The sequence below is a fragment of the Lissotriton helveticus genome, chromosome 8, assembly GCF_964261635.1.
Source record: "Lissotriton helveticus chromosome 8, aLisHel1.1, whole genome shotgun sequence".
NCBI classification, from domain to species: Eukaryota; Metazoa; Chordata; class Amphibia; order Caudata; family Salamandridae; genus Lissotriton; species Lissotriton helveticus.
This window is the reverse complement of record NC_136069.1, coordinates 336,787,516-336,805,296: the sequence shown is the minus strand read 5'-3', so window position 1 is coordinate 336,805,296 and position 17,781 is coordinate 336,787,516. Positions and strand designations below refer to the sequence as shown.

The 17,781-nt window shown below is 45.0% G+C and overlaps 1 protein-coding gene across 1 annotated transcript in view; it reads left to right on the top strand.

Moving 5' to 3' along the window:
- USP12 (ubiquitin specific peptidase 12) overlaps positions 1–17,781 on the top strand; it is a 401,704-nt gene that overhangs the window by 145,869 nt on the left and 238,054 nt on the right. Inside the window, exon 2 of the mRNA XM_078657114.1 lies at positions 5,084–5,164. Coding sequence (XP_078513240.1) covers positions 5,084–5,164 — 81 coding nt within the window. The remainder of the gene's footprint in view (positions 1–5,083; positions 5,165–17,781) is intronic.

Here is a 17,781-nt window from a genome sequence, read left to right as displayed (position 1 = left end):
GGAATGATAGTTCTGTTGTGTGTACTTTGAAAGGCTGCTATTCAATAAAGCGAAGAATGAATAGCATAATCCTAGCCTCCGGGCCTGACTGGCTCACTACAATTCACTGTAAGTATTACACCGCACCACTTTCAAAGATCATGTCCGTACCCTAATATAGGTGACTTCTAAAATTGTCATTTTTTTCTGTTTTGTTATACTGATCATGCAGTTATTACACAACTTCAGCAATATCAATTATTGCAAGATCCTCAGGTTTAAGGTCATGTGAGACTCGACTTTCTGTGATATCATTAATGTCAAAGCACGTGTGATGTCACTTCTACTAACCCTGGCATTTACGTGAATCAACGTCCATGAAATGTCTATGGAAAAAAAGGCGCATGGGTAGGAAGTCTACAGGTAGGCAATATGTCATGGTGCAAACAACTTTAAATATGGATCTGTACTTGCTGGCAGGGCATTGGGAAAGGGCTCCTCTAACTTTTTTTAGAATTGGAACAATTCGCTCACAGCAATGTTTCCCTTTGGGTCAGTAGAACAATTTCAGTATTTGCACATGTCTGTGACTTCCATTCTGATCAAAGACTTAAGCGTTTTGGCTTTTTTTTCTTCAAATTTAATTACAAACCAATTAGAATTCCTTTGCTGAAACAAAACAATTTTACTCCGTGTAGACCAGCTTTTTATTTTTTTTTACAGATGCTTAAGGGTATGATGTTTGCTTTGGAGTGGGCTCTTTCTTGAAGTTAATTGTAAATGTCGCAGAACTGTTCTTGTTTTTTTATCAGTCATTTGTGAAATGTCACAAATCTACTATTTTAATTAAAGTATCCTTTTTTAAATATATCTGTTGAGCTTTTATGTTTAATGTATATATTCAATAAAGTATTTGATGGTTTGGTGATGATGAAAAGTTCAGTAGGACTGAGAAACGTTTTACTGGTAATCAGGAGTATGTGGACACTTTCCTGACCTGATGGAGTTTGTGATGGGTGTGGGGTGGAGGAAGGCAGAAATTAGCTAACGCAATTTCGGCGGACTTAGAACGAATTAAAAGTCAACAATAGACTGTGCTACAAGCTCCTACCTATGCAGTGAAACGTTAAGGGATGACATTGTTTTTCCTCTTGAAACCCTGTAATTTCTAGATACATAATAAATATAACAATCTAATGATTTTATGGTTGTTTTCGTGTGCCTGTTTGATCCATATAATTTTACACAAACCCTTGCGTATGATTTTTGTCTATTCATTTTTGTGTAATAACTCCATCAACTTGCATCTTTAGAATGTTGTTTTTAAATCTGCTTCTACTTGCGGGTACATGGCACGTGCTGGATTTGTAATCGTTGTTGGCATATGGGACTGAGGAAGCATTTGACTGCAACAATAACTGGCACTTGAGTAAACTGAACCGCATCTCCAATGATGCTTGGTGGGACTGGCAAAACACGGGAGAGTACACCCCACAGCCAGTCAAGTTGATTGACTACTGATGATCAATCGGGAGAATTTAAAAGGGTACTAATTGATAGAAAAGCTTGGTTAGAAAGAGGGGCATGCTTCCGAGTGTAGTCTAATGAATTTAAATTTAAGAATACATTCTGTAGACCTAAATATGTATCTGTATTGATGCAAAGCAAGCAGCACAGCATATGTAGCATGGCACGCCAATAATCTAAATGGAAATAAGGTGAGGCTAAATTGGAGCTGAGTGTTAACGTGGAAAGTCCAGGTTGGTGCGTTTTTCTCAATCATAGGCAGGCAAAGTACAGACTGAATGGGCTAATATCGAAGTGCTCAATCTAAGAAAAGGAGTTAGAGTGTGCACAGACAAGCAACCTCCTGAACATGAGTGTGCAGTGTTGTTGCCGGGTGTTTCAAAATATGTTGCAGTTAATCCTGCATGAAGAGGGATTGTGAAGTGAGGTTTGAAATGCCATTTACTAATGTACAACGCGCTTATTATGGTGCCATGCTTGGAAACATGAACATTGTAATTTTGAAAAGTTCTAGGGTGGATTTGTGCAAGTTGAAAAATTCTGTAAACTGACAGTCAGGAGTTTATGGAGATGCTTATTTGATACACTTTTAGCTGCAGATTCTTTACCGTAGAAGGTTGACCAGATGCCAGACTAGATCTGGAAACTTTTGATGAGCAGCAGACTAACGAGAGGGTCAAGCCGGCGGTTATACCTGAATAAAGAGCCAGGTTTTAAACGCTTTCCTGAATTCTAGTTTTGTTTCAATCAGGCGAAGGTGGACCAGCAAAGAGTTCCACAGTTTTGCTGTTTTTACCGAAAAGGACCTGCCACCTTGCAGGGCTTTGGAGAAGCGTGGAACCCGAAGGAGTCGCAGGTGGTTGGATCTCAGGGCCCGTTCCTGATTATATAAATGCAACCTCCACCTGATGTAACCATGGCCTAAGTCTCTGGTGGCTCTAAAAGCCAAGGTCAATGACTTGAACTCTATCCTCCTGGTTACCAGGAGCCAGTTGAACTGTCTCAAATTAGGGAGATATGATGCCGAAGGGGTACCCGCTGAATCAATCTTGCTGCAGAATTCTAAATTATCTGTAGCTTGCGAGTCAGGTATGCAGGTAGCCCCAGCTAGAGGCTGTTGGTGTAGTTCAGCTGTGAGGTCACCAGAGCATGGACCGTAATCTTACGGCATTCCTTCGGGAGAAAGCGTAGAAATTTCCTAATGGATCTCAGCTTCCAGAAGCACGTAGAAGAGACGTTCCGCACCTGCATCGTAAATGATACATTCTTATCCAGCCTGATTTCCAGGTTTCCAGCTGGATCTACCGGAATTGGCAGCGGATTCAGCTCCGTAGGCCACCACAGGTTTGATGGTGGGTCATGCCTGACTGAAGAACAAGACTTCCGTCTTATCTGCATTCATCTTCAGACAATTCCCATTCATCCAGACCAAGATGTTTTCAGGCATGCCGTGAAATTATGAAAGGCCACCACTGAATGTTCTTTAAAAGAGAACATGAGCTGCGTGTCATCCACATAGAAGACTACCTTCACACCCCAAGATTCAATAAGAGTGGCCAATGGGGTGAGGTAAATATTGAAAAGCAGCTGGCTCAGCGCTGATCCCTGAGGCACCCTGCGCACCAAAGGTTTCTGTGAAGAAAGAAAAGGACGAAGAAACACCTGTTGGGAACGATTCTCCAGGAACAACCGCAGCCAGGACAATGCCGTTCCATGCATGCCCACTTGGTTCAGTCTCTAGAGCAGGATCGCGTGTGCAACCGTATGGAATGCTGCAGACAGATCTGGTAGTACCTGCATAGCAGAAGTGTCTCGGTCCACAGACTCTCGTACTAGTTCAGAAATGTCTAAAAGAGCGATCTCCGTACATATAGTGTCTGAATTGCACAATGGGAAATTAAAAATTTGGGATTAATCCCAGTTCTCCACTTAACCAAATTGTGTGATCCTAGGCAATTATTTTTATTTTCCTTCCTTTCCTTTTTCTTCATTATCACATATGAGGATTTCAAAATACCTGCCTTCAGGATGTGCAGTGTACAAAGCCATCCCCAGTGTTTGATTGATTAAATATATGTTGTTCATGTATAATAGGAACCTCGGCCACCAAAAAGTGCACATGACAACTGACTTGCCTCTTCGTATACTATTGGCATTGTTAAGAATTAATGTTTATTAATTCATGTGTGAAAACTCACTTTAAGAAAAATACTTCTCAATGCACTGATAGTCTGATATACTAAGGTGAAACGGTTCTGCATGTTAATGAATTATTAATAGACTTTATCATATTTTTACTGCAAGATGTCTTTATAAATGAAGGTGTTTCTAAAGTTAAGTGGATGATTAACCTTTATATAAATGCTTGCCGTTTTTTTTTAACATTGTTTGTTAGTGCTGAGTCACATAAACATTAGCCTTCTGCTTCTCTTGACCAGGGGGCCGCATGTGAAGGTCAGGAGGGTCGCATGCGGCCTCTGGGCCTTATTTTGAGTATCGCTGGCCTAGACAGTCCCGTCCAGTGTGATGGTCATTTTGTCCGTTCAGTCCTCGCAGCCTCACCTCTGGGGAGGTATTGCTTGGGTATCTATTCAATGGGTTTTGTTACTGGCTGCAGGTTTTGCAGCAGTTATGCAATATCGGCTCGCCAGTAACAAAAGCAGCAGTGCAGCACACTTGGCCAACAAAATTGCCAGGGCCGCTTTGGGCTCCTAGGACGGCGCTGCCCTGGGCACACCTGGTGCATTATCCTAGGGACTTGTTAGTAAATCTGATATGCCAATCATGGATAAACCAATCACCAATACAATTTCGACAGGCAGCACTTGCACTTTTAGCACTCGTCAGCAGTGGTAAAGTGGCCAGAGTGCTAAAACAAGTAAAAACTAAATGCAGTATACAGTCAAAAACAGGAGGTCAGAAGCATAAAGATGGGGGAAATCACGCCAAAAAGATGCCAGGTCTAACACTTTTAAGGAAAAAATTAATTCATAATTGAGTATTTACTTGCAATTGGAAAGTTGAACACTAGATACTTGTCTTCTTTCAAATATACCAACTTTGAATAAACCCTAGAAGATGAACTTGATCTTGTGCCAAATCTTTGCCTATCATTAGATTTTGAAAAAACGTGCCCCTTATGTAACAGTGATTGTGCCCACCGTCCCATAATATAATATCTTATACGTCATGTATATAAAGTAGGTTGCACTTAACATCTTGTTTTGGCACTAGCCTCATTTGATGTGCTGCATCAATGTTCTTATTGGGCACATGTTCGGGAAGAGATGATGGAGTTTTCGTGCTGCTCACAGCAATTTCTGTTGTTTAGAGTCTTCTATGCTTCAAGTGTTCTATCCTTATTTGTATGTTAACTCGTGTCTGAAAAATCTCAAATTGATCGCAAAGTTGTGGATCTGTGGGCTTCTAGGGTTTGATGGAACTTACATCTACATTTCAGTTATGTGGTTTGAGCTGAGCTTGATCTCTGTCACTTATGATATTGTTGGAAAGTTTACAATAGTACTTTTAACATGTGTCCTATCGATTCTAAGATTGTGTTATTTTGTTTTCTTAGGGCGCCAATGCCTCCGCTTTAGAGAAAGAGATTGGTCCGGAACAGTTTCCTGTCAACGAGCACTATTTTGGTTTGGTCAATGTAAGTTTTGTATACATTTGTCTACCTGTTCTCATTGTCTGTATGGATATTTTTATACAGCGCGAGAACCTTGAGTTCTCTTGGGGCAAAGAAGGGACAGTAAACCCACTCTAACGGTTTTGTTCAAACTGCCACAGTTGTATATGTTTTCCTGATCACCAATCAATTTCCTTTGACCTTCAAATATTGATACTTTTGACAGAAAAGGGGTACCTTGCCGGCTTGCCAGTTTGAATTTGGACACAGCCAAAATAAGTTTATCTGCTTATTGTAAGGCCTACGCAGGCTTCTAGTGCTGCAAATTTTGGTCTGCAAGCATCGTCTGGAAATTTAAAAAAAATTAACTTATCAATAAGGCTTTGAACCACACCTCTGCTACTTATAAATGGTCAATTATCGAGCGAGCATTAGCAACTGCCTCAAATGTTTTTCAAAAACTTCGAGCAGTGTTCTGCATGTGTTAAACCAGTCAAGCGATTTGCTTAGTTATTGTACTTGGAGCTGATAAAATCAAGGCGAGAGTTCATGGACACATTAAGCACCATGATTTTATGACTGATGTTGAGAAATGGAAAATCCTTCTAAGACTTAGCAATTAAAAGAAACCGGATACTCCGACACCCCGCCCCCCATCATGTATTCTTTCACACAGTCAAATGGCACTCATTCATAAAGGTATCCCCCAAATATTATATGGGAGCACATCCACAATCATACAGCCATCAACCCAACATGATATCAACAGAGAACACAGAAAAACCATTGTTTGTCACACACAAATCAGTATATCACCCAACCCCATCACACAACATATATATTCACACTCAGACGCCTATAGCCAGCAACAGACGTCGGTATAACTAACATATACCCACACAATGACCAGGTATACCTGCACACCATTATGTGCCAACACACTTCCCTTCATACATCCAAACACCCACAATAGTACTCTCACAGCAACTATAAATAAATCAACACACCCACCATTATATGCCAACACTGCGTCATTCACACATACAGCCACCATTTACTAGTGTTACGTAGTGTAACTGTAAGAACTGTCACACAATCATATATGCTTTTTAACACTTACAAAAATGTGATTGTCGCTACTACCTCAAATGGCAAACGTATTTTAGTAAAACAAGTGAAACAGCCACAATTATACATCAGTATTATCAGCATCATACTTTCAAACACACACAATCGTATAGGTACACATTTACCATCATTCACCTGCACCTCCACCATTCTATCTCAAAACGTAAACCATCATGAATTCATACAGTCAATATTGACCAATATTCAACAGTGTCACTTAAAACACTTCCTCATGCCTTCAGAAAATATTTCACACACTTGTAAACGTAATAACGTAGTCTCTAAAAACGCACTGCATTACAACCTTTTACAAATAATAGGGGTGAGAGTTAAGGTAGTACGATGGACCAAAAGTACACATTTGATTTCCTGTGAAGTTTAGTGTCATATTTACTGTAACATAGTTTTACTGGGAAAAAACACGCTGTATGGTTTCTGTCCTGGTCAGTATGAGTGACTGTTATACAACATTATACAATCAGACCCCAGTCTTATGTTTTTTGCAAATAACGGCACATTGTTTACCCACATTCCAACCATTTAAGTAGTAGGGGCTGGTGCCTTTCCTGGGCAACTTCATTTCTAAAGCACTCACGATCCCAAAGGGCATCTTGAAGCTATTCATAATGCTTTTTAAAGAAACACCTCAGCTTTTTCCTGAAGTCCGGAAGCGAGCAAATCTGTCAAGACTGATTTGCATATGGCTGGGTCCAAACTGGGGTGGTGTGGTGAGCAAAAGAATATTGGATTTAACCCACATCCTTTTGACTGGGGGTGAATGTTTGCATTGTCCAGCATTCTGTTCATCAATTGTTTCTTTTGCATAAGTCTGTCTTGCAAACTGCCTGAACTGAGACCTCCAACCCTGACCCCAGTCACCCTTATCCCCCTCAACCCCTACATAGGTGAAATTTGGGGACTTCTCCGTATTCCCGTTAACTAAGTTTGCACCTAGTTCTCATGCTTCTTTAGGCTGAGTAACTGTTCCGTTCACAAAGATAATTAACAGGCGGTTTAGGTTGTGCACCACGTGTAACTGATTCAACTCTTTAGCTGATCATTACAGAATTAGGTACAGAATGGGTTATTGCTTAATGCTTTAAAATCTGTTGCTTGCTGCAGACAGTGTAGTTGGACTGTGTGCCTGAGAGTGGCAATATGGAGCCCTTGCGTCTCAAATGTGTCTCTAAATAGCAATGCAAGTGAACTTCAGCCCTATAATTGGGATTCTTGCAATCATGCAGATCCACCTATGTTTGAGTAGCTTCTCTGGGAGCATTACTGACAACTAAATTGATTGCAGAAAGGTTGCCTAAAAGCACTCAACAAAAATGTCACCAAACTCTAAGAAGACACTCAAAGAGAAGGGTGGACCAGATTAATTTGATTTATTCCCAGAAGAGAAATGCAAAGAGAACATTTCATGAGATCCAAGTGGCTTAGGCCCACCTGTACCTGATGACACATCCTTCTGGAAATGATGAAGTGACAAGGCTGCTTTAAGTACAGGATACCAAATTAAACAATCTTGACTAAAGTAGTACAAAGCATGTATACCATGATAACCACAATCAAGTCCAACTTGATGCAGCAAACAAAGTCAGGAGATAGTCCTAGAAATCTATGAAGTGATCCCCTTGGTTAATAAATATTGATAATTAATAGAATGAGGAAACTAGTAAACTAAATGATAAACAAAAAAATGTATCCCTTTATGACCTGCTAGCACTTGTGGTGGGAGGAAACCTAAATAATGTTCCTCAATACTTGCTTCACAGATCAACTGGAGGCAGTATAAGCGCTGCAGGATCCCAGCCTTGTAAGCTGCATCACCACCCCAAAAGAACACATGGCGTGTAAAAGAAGAGGGCAACAAGCTTTGTGCTTTTAATGATGCTTCATCAGGAAAAAGCTCTGGGAAAGGGGATAAATGAGAATTTTCCTATGGTGTGAAATAAAAAAGAGTTTAGGATGAAGGGTTTTGACCCTGTTAAAAAGCCTGTTTGGATCTAGTGAGAACAGCAAGACTTATTGAACCAGGCAAGTTGAGGATTTCGATAATAATAATATTGTTTTGCATCTAGACCAGCATGAGGTCCTATAAAAAAACTTCCATTAAGTGAGGAGAGAAAGGAAGGCTGATTACAGCTTTGAAGTATACACATTTCTTGACAGGGAAAACGATTGTAAAAGAAAAGACTCCGGATCTACGCTGCAGTGCTGGAGTTAGATTTAACATGAAGCATAAATTGTTCAGTGAGAGGGGCGTGGCCAAGCCGGTGACACAGATGGCTGCACGATGTGAAGCCTTGGCGCCCACAGCCTGCATCCTTTTCTTTTTTTTTTTTTTGTCCTCATTTATAAATAAGTAAGTTGCCTTAAAGCAGTCAATGGCACTTTCCTGGGTCCAAACAGAGGGGAAACATAACCTTGTGAAACTCCTATCACCTCCAGGACTCCTGGATTAGCCGACCACAAGACTCCTGGGGATAAGATGGGGAAGAGTGTGACCTCCTTTCCTGAATGCAACCTCCGTCCCTTAAACTCACTTATTTCATAATCATTGGACTTTTTTTTTTTTTAGGAAGTCGAAGTAGCAAATTCGCTAATCCACTCCTCCCAGGCCCCCCAAAATGTTGTTATTTTCCTTGACATACAGCCCATGTCCATTATATGAATTCTTTTAACAGATGCAACACAGTCTAAAAATAGTGGAGGATTGGGGGATACCCATTTTAAACAAATTTCGCTTCTGGCAAAGCGAATTAAGACAAAAGTGAAGCTTGGGGTTTCGAGAGCTTACAACTAATAGGCTCCTCAGGCCATATTCCAAAGATGACCAAAACCAAGCTTACCTTAATTTCTTGGCCAGGTACCTCTAAGATAGTCTTACCCACTTTGTGCCAGAAGCCCTGGATCTGGGGATACTGCTGAAACATGTGCATGTCATCTGCACACCCTGAGGTACAGTTCAAGCAGACCTTTACTCCTCCGCCTCCTATCTTGACAAGCTTCTTCGGGGGTCCAATAAGCTCCATGAAGTGTAAACAGATAGTTTCTCCTCAATGGGGCAGCTTTAACAACACTCCATAAAGTGCACATCGATACTTGCCAATAAGATTTAACGTCGCTGGAAGGCAGGTCTCTTCTCCAGGGCTCCTCCATGAGTATTAACGGGGGTTCTCCTTTAACTAAGAGCCAGTACCATTTAGATACTTCTTTGTGTTGGTGAGGTGGGGCTAGCAACTTGTTCTCAAGTTCTTTGTTCGCATCTCCACTCTTGCCCAAGTTTACAGCCGTGCTAGACAATTGATAACATTTAAATCTGGACAACCTTTGGTTCGTCAAATTACTAAGGACGTCCCATGAGAGCAATTTATTGTCTTGCAGTAATTGACCCCATTTCACAATGCCTTCTTCCAAAAGTGGGGCTGACAACCTATCCTTGAGGCATGCGGGCGTACCCGAAGAGTTCCAAATAGGAGCGCTTGAACAATAGTACGGAATTCTGAGTATCTTTCTCAGCTGATACCATAATTCACAGGCAGACCTCAAAACCCTATTTATTTATTTATTTATTTTTAAGTATTTGGGATGCCCAAATTTGAAGAGAAGCCCATCCCCACCCTGGGGAATATTATTGGACATGACTATTAGAAAGGGGGTAAAAAAGAGAAGTCGAACAAGAGGTCTCACATTCTCAAAATGGAAAGCCCAACAGTAAAAACGGAGATCAGGGCTAGCTATACTCCCATCCAGCTTTGGGCATCTTAGTTTCCTCCATGCAATCCTAACCCCTTTATTGGACAAGAGAAAGCTATTTATATCACTTTGTGTACCCTTTAATGTTTTTGGACTAAATAATAAAGGAATTGCGTCGAAAATTAAGGTGAATTCACAGCCTGCATCCTGAACTAATCCTGACGTTCACACTTATTTCCCCCCAACTGTGAAGCAAGCCTGTGGCCTGCCCTGCAGCTGATCACCTTGCCGGTGATCCGACCTGACCATTGCGCTGCTTGGCGGTTGTGACATCTTGCGGGAGCTGGAGGCGGCCCAGCCTGCCTCGGAGGCCCCGCGACCACAGGGGTCGCGGACGAGCCTGAGTTAGGGGCTGCGGTGCCCCGCTGTGCCTGCCCTCTGCTCCTCGCTCCGCCGAATGACGCCGCGACCGTCCGGAGACTGCCACGCTGCACAGAAGCGATCCGAGGAGAACTGCACAGCGGCCTGCGGTGAGTGATCGGGCCGTGGTTGCGGCTCTCAGACTGACACGAGGCACGCGGGAAGGGGGGGCTAGGCCTGATTTGCGGCCTCCTCCCAGCCCGGCGTCTTCGCTCCACTCCAGCGCCCGGCTTCCCCCCTCACTAGGACAGCTGCACCCATCCTTGGTGCGCCGTGCGGTGGGATCGGGGGTACGTCACCAGGGCCTGACCGTCCTGTGGATGTTGCCGCGGACACAGATGACCTGGGGAGTGATGTGGCTACACTAGAGACCGGCCGTCGTCCCATTCTGGTCAACTCTGGTACACCACTGGGCTGGGTGAGTGGCATTGAAGGTGTGCTGGCCTACCTCACCTGTGCTAGGGGCCTGAATCCATCCTCAGCTGATATCCCCCAGCAACCCCACCATATTGATCCAAGTGTGGGGTGCCCCAAACGGGAAATCAAGGCCATTGGAACTCTGCTGCTGCTGATCCCATCCTACTGGTGACCCGTGTGCATACGAGGGCCCGTTGTGCTGTGCTGCTGCCCCGAACAAATACACACATTAGCGGCACCATAGAATACTGCTATTGTTCTCCCACGAGAAACTAAGTCCTGCGGCCAATATCGTATTTCCTTTGCTTTGCACAGCACACCTGGTGGGAACAATATCAAGCCCTCAACAGCTTAAGACCCCGTCAGACACAATGGGCAGCAGCAACCCTAAACAGTGGAAACTCACATTCGACAGGCTTGGGATTGCGGACGGCCAGGGGCAGAGCCTGGATGCGGATGGGGAGGCAGACTCTGATGCGCAGGCCCCTCCACTCGAGGGCGAGGCTGCCATTATGGCCGAATTGAGATCCGGTTTCCGTGCCATAGATGCTAGGTTCGACACCATGGCCACTCAGCTTTATAAAATGGGTGCATGTCTAGACAACCATGACACTCGACTAGAGGTGGCTGAGGAGCGCATATCCGCGCATGACAATCAAGCCCGAGACATGACTCGCCATCTAGAAAAAACTGAACAATTGCTAAAGGCGGTGGCGATAATAAACGAAGACCTCAAGGCCAGGTCGAGGAGGAACAACATAGGAATCGTAGGAATAGCAGAAACTACCAACCTCAGACGCCCTGAACTATTCGTGGAGACATTGCTTACCGATTTGTTCAGGCCCCAACACTTTTCAACAGTTCTCCTTGTGGAGAGAGCACATAGATCCTTGGCCCCCACCCTCCCCCAGTGGCCTTTTCTAGGCCCATCATCGCACGCCTCTTAAACAACAGGGACCGCAACACTACCCTCCGCCTGGCCCGTGAAAAAGCCCCACTGCGGTATCCAGGATCTCCGCTCTCTATATATCCCGATCATACAGCCGTGGTCCAGGGGGCACGACAGTTTGTCGATGCTAAGGCGCAATTCCGCAAGCTCGCCTGAAATACGCCATGTTTTACCCGGCGAGACTCCGGGTGATGGACAACAGGCCCCGCTTTTTCGACTCCCCGGCAGATATGTTGGCCTTTTGCAAAGAGCAGAAGGATAACAATCGCAAGAGCCCCCCTCACGCCTCTGGCCGGTCATCCCCAGACCAGCAGATGTCGGCCAGTGCAGAACTCTTCCCCGCAGAATAGAGACTACTACAACGACGCTTCCACATCACCAGAAAACTTCGCAATTGTTAAGCAGCCTACAGCTGTTTCCTTCGTTAACATTGTGCATTTACACGCATCTGTCTATACCCTGGCCTAACTACGTTTTTGGGATTATCTACTCTACACACTAAACTATCTTCAATAAAGTGACAATCGAAGCAGATCGGGCATTGGGACCCCATGGCGTTGCCTGCCCCCCACGGGTAAGTCCGACCGGTTCAATGTTGGGATGTTGTTTTTCTAAAATCCGGGTTTGGGAATTCGCCTGGTTGTTTGTTTTTTCCTGGTGTGGGGTGAGTTAACTGGGATCTAGCTTGTTATTGCTTTCTTTCATGTGGTACATGTTCCCCCTCCTTCCCCTTTTGTGTGCCCCCCCCCTCGTTCCACGCAGAATGCTCTCCACACACATGCATTATACCCCTACTCCAGCTCACACAATACGATAGCCCCTAACACTGGTGTTGAGTGTTGCGGTGCGGTTAATGTCCTGGAATGTACGTGGCTTAAATAACCCCTGGAAATGTAAGCTTGTATTATCCTACCTACATCGACATTGCATAAAGGTAGCTTTTTTTGCAAGAAACCCACCTGCCCCCGCAATCCTCCCCTCCTTTTGCCTCCTCCTGGGGACCACATAGATTCTGCGCAGGAAACAGTACCTACTCCCACAGAGTGTGTATACTGATACACTACAGCATTCCCTTCACACACCGTGCCACCGTTGTTGACAGATTTGGCCGCTATGTGTTACTGACTAGGACACTGCTGGGCAAGAAGATCCCGTTTCTAAACATTTACGCACCCAACACTGATGATCTTTTTTTTTTTTTTTTTACAGAGCTGCTTCCACAGCTTGATGGTCACAAACCCGAGTCAATATTCCTAGGAGGCGGGACCCCAGCTGCGATATATCCACCACTGGGCAGGGCACCAAACCTTATGCGCTTCAAGCCTTCAAAGATCTTCAGGCCGCCTCGGCCTTACGAGACGGTTGGCGTGTGCGACACCCCGATGAGCCTGGCTACACATTCCACTCAACACTAATCTCGACATGGACACATATTGAATATTGGTTTGCAGATGCCCATACTTGTCAATGGATATGCAGTGCAGAAACACTGTCTCGCGCCCGTGTTACTCCACCTTGAAATTCCCTAGGCTACTGGATGGGAGCGTAGATAGACTTTATCCGCTACAGCATTATAAGATGAACTTTTCACATCTGAAGTACGTGATGCTATCCTCGAATATTTTACTTTCAATATGGGTTCAGTGACACACTATGCCGTAGTATGGGATGCCTTTAAGGTATATATTCATGGCATCTGTATCGCAAAACAAGCCAGGGGTGTTGGTGGCAATACAGGGTAGCCTCGCCTGTCTCGAGACTGAACTGGCTCAGCTAGCCGGTCCCTCCGATACCCCCGACACTTTCAAACGGGAATCGCTACTGATTGATTTTAAGGACCAGGCGGATAGAGAGGCCACACTGTTGGGCAAATACCAGGCTGCGCATAGATACGGTGAGTGAGAGTGCCCCGGTAGGACGCTCGCCTGCCTGGTGCATCCTCCCCTCGGCACTGCGAACATCACATTTCTCCAGCGAGCAGATGACTCTGTAGTCACTGACAACAAGGACATATTAAAAGAATTGGTAACGTACTGCAAGACCCTTTACACCACTAAGCTCCCGCCTGGGTTCTCTCACCACCTAGCCTACCTAGAGTAGGTGGCAATGGTTTGGCCTACTTCTGGTCAGGTGGAATTCCTCAGCTATCCCTTCACCGTCGAGGAGATCAGCCAGGCCATAGATGCAGTTGACGGATTGAAGGCGTCGAGCCTAGACGGCCTGTCAGGAATATTCTACAAAACATATAAGCAGATCCTGGCGCTGCACCTCCTTGAGGTGTACGCCCGAATCTCTCACGGAGGGCACCCTCCCACCGTCGATGCGTGGGCGGCAGTGTCTCTTCTGCTCAAGCCCGGAAAGGATCCGACTGCCTGCTCCTCCTATCCCTGATAAAATTTGTCAATAAGATCCTGGCCAAGATGCTCACAAACAGGCTGTCATTTGCTTGACCAAATTCTCTCCCTGGTACAATCCAGCTTCATACCTCATAGATTGACCGCGCTTAACCTCAGGTCGGTCTTCTCGGTGTTAAACAGGATCTCCCCGACCACGCCTGCGGCGGTGGCGCTTCTTGACACGGAGAAGGCCTTTGATTCTCTAGAGTGGCCATTTCTCTTTGCCACAAACTGGGCATGCCCGATAACTTCATTGCGCTGGTATCGGTCTTGTATGCATTCCCACCAGCCAGGCTCCAGGTGAACGGTTCATTATCGGATCCTTTTTATTCTTGCGTGGCACCCGCCAGGGCTGCCCCTATCAACACTACTTTTTATAGTGGCCATGGACCCCTTAGTCAGACACTTGCAGGAGAAGCACATGCACCTTGGGCTCTGGTTCCACCCTTGATCACTACTTGTATCCATCTATGCAGATGACATAATGCTCTTCATCAGACCCAGGCGTCAATCTGCAACCCCTTATGGACGATATCGTGCGATTTGGAGACATGTCCGGCTAACTCATAAATTGGGACGAGTCTGAGCTCTTTCCCCTCACGGAAGAGACTGTCCCAATAAAAGCAGTTTTCCGCTGCGTTGGGCGACGGACGCCACTAAATACCTCAACATCTGGCTACACAGTAGCAAAGAACAGGTAACTTGTTCAAACTATGGGCCTGCAATGGACAAACTGACCACGCAAAAAGAACGCTGGATCCGCCTGCCGTTGTCCATGGCCAGCAGCATAGCTCTCATTAAAATGAATATTCTTCCTTGCTTTCTTTTCTTATTCATAAACATACCCATACCCCTGACAAAGGTTTTCATTTCACAGCTGCGCGGTCAGCTCCTCCGCCTGGTCTTGGCTAGTTGAAGGCCGTGAGTCCCCTGGACACACTTAAACTGCCCTACAAACGAGGTGTTTTGCGGTCCCTAATCTGTATTTATATTATTTGGTGGTACAGGCCCAGTTCGCATATTATTTGTTCCACCCTGATGCACCATACCTTACAGTAAACCCGAACAAGACCTGGCTGCCCCCACCCCTCTAAATGCGACATTTCCACAAGGTATCCATCTTGCTTCTCTGCTCTGGTTTTCTATACTCACTGAAGCTGCCTATACCCCAGAATCCAAGGCTGCCGGCTTCGGCGGGGAAGCTGGTTCAGCGCACTCTACAAAAGCTGCATCTAAATACATTTGGGGACCTCTTCCCTGATGGACACATTGTTACACTTACTGAACTTGCAACACACGCCGATATGTCCCATATGGACGGATTCATTATGTTACGGGTATTGAGCTCCCTGTGCGCTACACTTCTGTCCTTTTCCATTTCCGCAGACGAATTCACACCTCTCACGCTTCTGCTAGCGGATCACAATGGCTCACACCAGGTCACTAAACTGTACAGTGAGTGTTTGTCGCTCAGACAGTCCGTGACAGAGGGGCACAGCATCACTGGGAGTAGGACCTGGGACAACTCCTCACTTCCAAAGAATGGGCATGCAGTCAGAAGCAGATTAAGGTCACACCCAGTCTTCGCCATAAACTATTGCATTTTAAATTTATGCACAGATGCTACATTACGCCTGTCGAAATAGCTAGGTATGACCCCACCAAGACTTCTCAATGTCCTAAGTGCCAGTTGCCTGGTGCCGACTTCGCCCATATGACCTTGACATGCCCAATCATATCCGCATTCTGGACCCTGGTGTTGCAGGAGCTGTCGTCCAGGACTTCCACATCTCTCAAGCCCTCCCTAAAGCTGGCCTTGCTGGCATCGTCTCAGATATCCCCCGCTGCTTCCGTAGATTTGTGAAGATCGCATTGCTGCAAGCCAAAAGGGAAATTACAATTAATTGGGGGCCCACTTCTCACTCCAAGAACATTTGGCATACTCACTTGCTTACCTTACAACAGGAATCCACAGTATCCTCCCCATCGGCTGTAACACGGCACGTCGAGCCCCCCGCCTCCCCCCCCCCCCCCCTTCCAGGCTACACCTTAGCGACAACCCACTATGTTAACATCCAGAACTCGCTCTGCTTAGCCACGGCTTATCTGTCTTGTCCCCCCTTCCTCACCCCCACTGCTCTCCTTCCCCTCTGATTCCCTCATAGTTGTGCTGTATACGTTGATTTCACATTGTATTCATTGTTGATCCTCCGCTTATGGTTAACTAGGCTGAGGCTCACTGCAACCCCTTTTATGCCATCGTTTTTAAACATGCTTGAGTATTCAATTGTTGCAAATGTACTAGGGCTCATAGCCCGACTTGTATCCTTTGTTCTGTAAGCACTATGATATATTTCACGTTATGTATGTCTGGTGGTCTCCTTATTTCTTATTGTAAATCATAAAATCAATAAAAAAGTAATTTACTAATCGTTCAGTGATCTAAACTGGCTAAAAATCAATATAAAAGATTATTAGAAAGTGAAGTAAGGGAGGGTGGTGCCTTGGTAGTAAACATAGTCCTGATAATAGTTTTGGATCATGATCATTGTGTTGAATTGTTATAGATTCACGTTCCTGAACCATCCCAGTAGTCGAGCTTTGAGTCCTGCGATAATCATAGAGGAGGGGCTGACCGCGCAGCTGTGAAATGCAATGTTAAACTTTTAGACTAGAAGGCTTTACGTAGCCTGTACACATCGTTAAAAAGACCCAAACTTCATACAATCAAATGGAGGCACAGTGAACACCACTCTCTCCAGGAGGCCACAGTACCTCAGATTTTTACCTCTCGTTGTGTGTGAAGGGAGACCCCAAAGCTCTGTTTAGTCTTTCACAGATAAGTCAATCAATTCTGCATCTGTCTTTCCAAAATATATATTTTTTCTCATTGTAGAGCAGCCATCCTGCTTAAGAGAGTGGCTAGACCATGACTGATTATTCTAAAGAAGGTTAATTCAAGCCGTGTGGGACCTGTAGGGAAACTAAGGCTTCGTTCTGAAGATCTACAAAAGGAATGTACATATTGTGTGCGTCATACCCATAAGTCAAAGCACTGCAAAATATGCTGGACTTGCTATGCAAACACATTCAGGGAACTGGGAATGCTAGCTTGTTTATGGCTATGAACCTCAAAAGCTAAAGATGTCTCCTCATCTAGGAATGACTCTGAAGGATCATCCCAATTACCAAGGAAAACCCACAAAAAGACAAATTCAGATACACAATGTTATGTTATGTTATGTACTATCTCTTCTATAGCGCACGGCTACCCCGAAGGGTGTCCCGGCGCTTTGGCAAAGAGACCTGAAACCGAAAAACATAACACGGCAGCTCACAGTGGTCACAGGAATTATGAAGAAAAGAGCCAAGTCTTCAGCTCCCTTCTAAAAGAAAGGAGACTGTTGGCTTTACGAAGAGTAATAGGGAGCTCATTCCAGCGGCATGCCGCCAAGTACCGGAAGGACCGTCCTCCCATCCGGGCACGTCTAATAAACGGTACATCGGCTTTAGCCAACCCAGCCGACCGCAACATCCTCCGCGGCGCATAGAAAGCCATGCGCTTCCTGATGTAGTTCGGGCCAACTGAATGAAGGGCCTTAAACGCCAAAGTAAGAATCTTAAATATG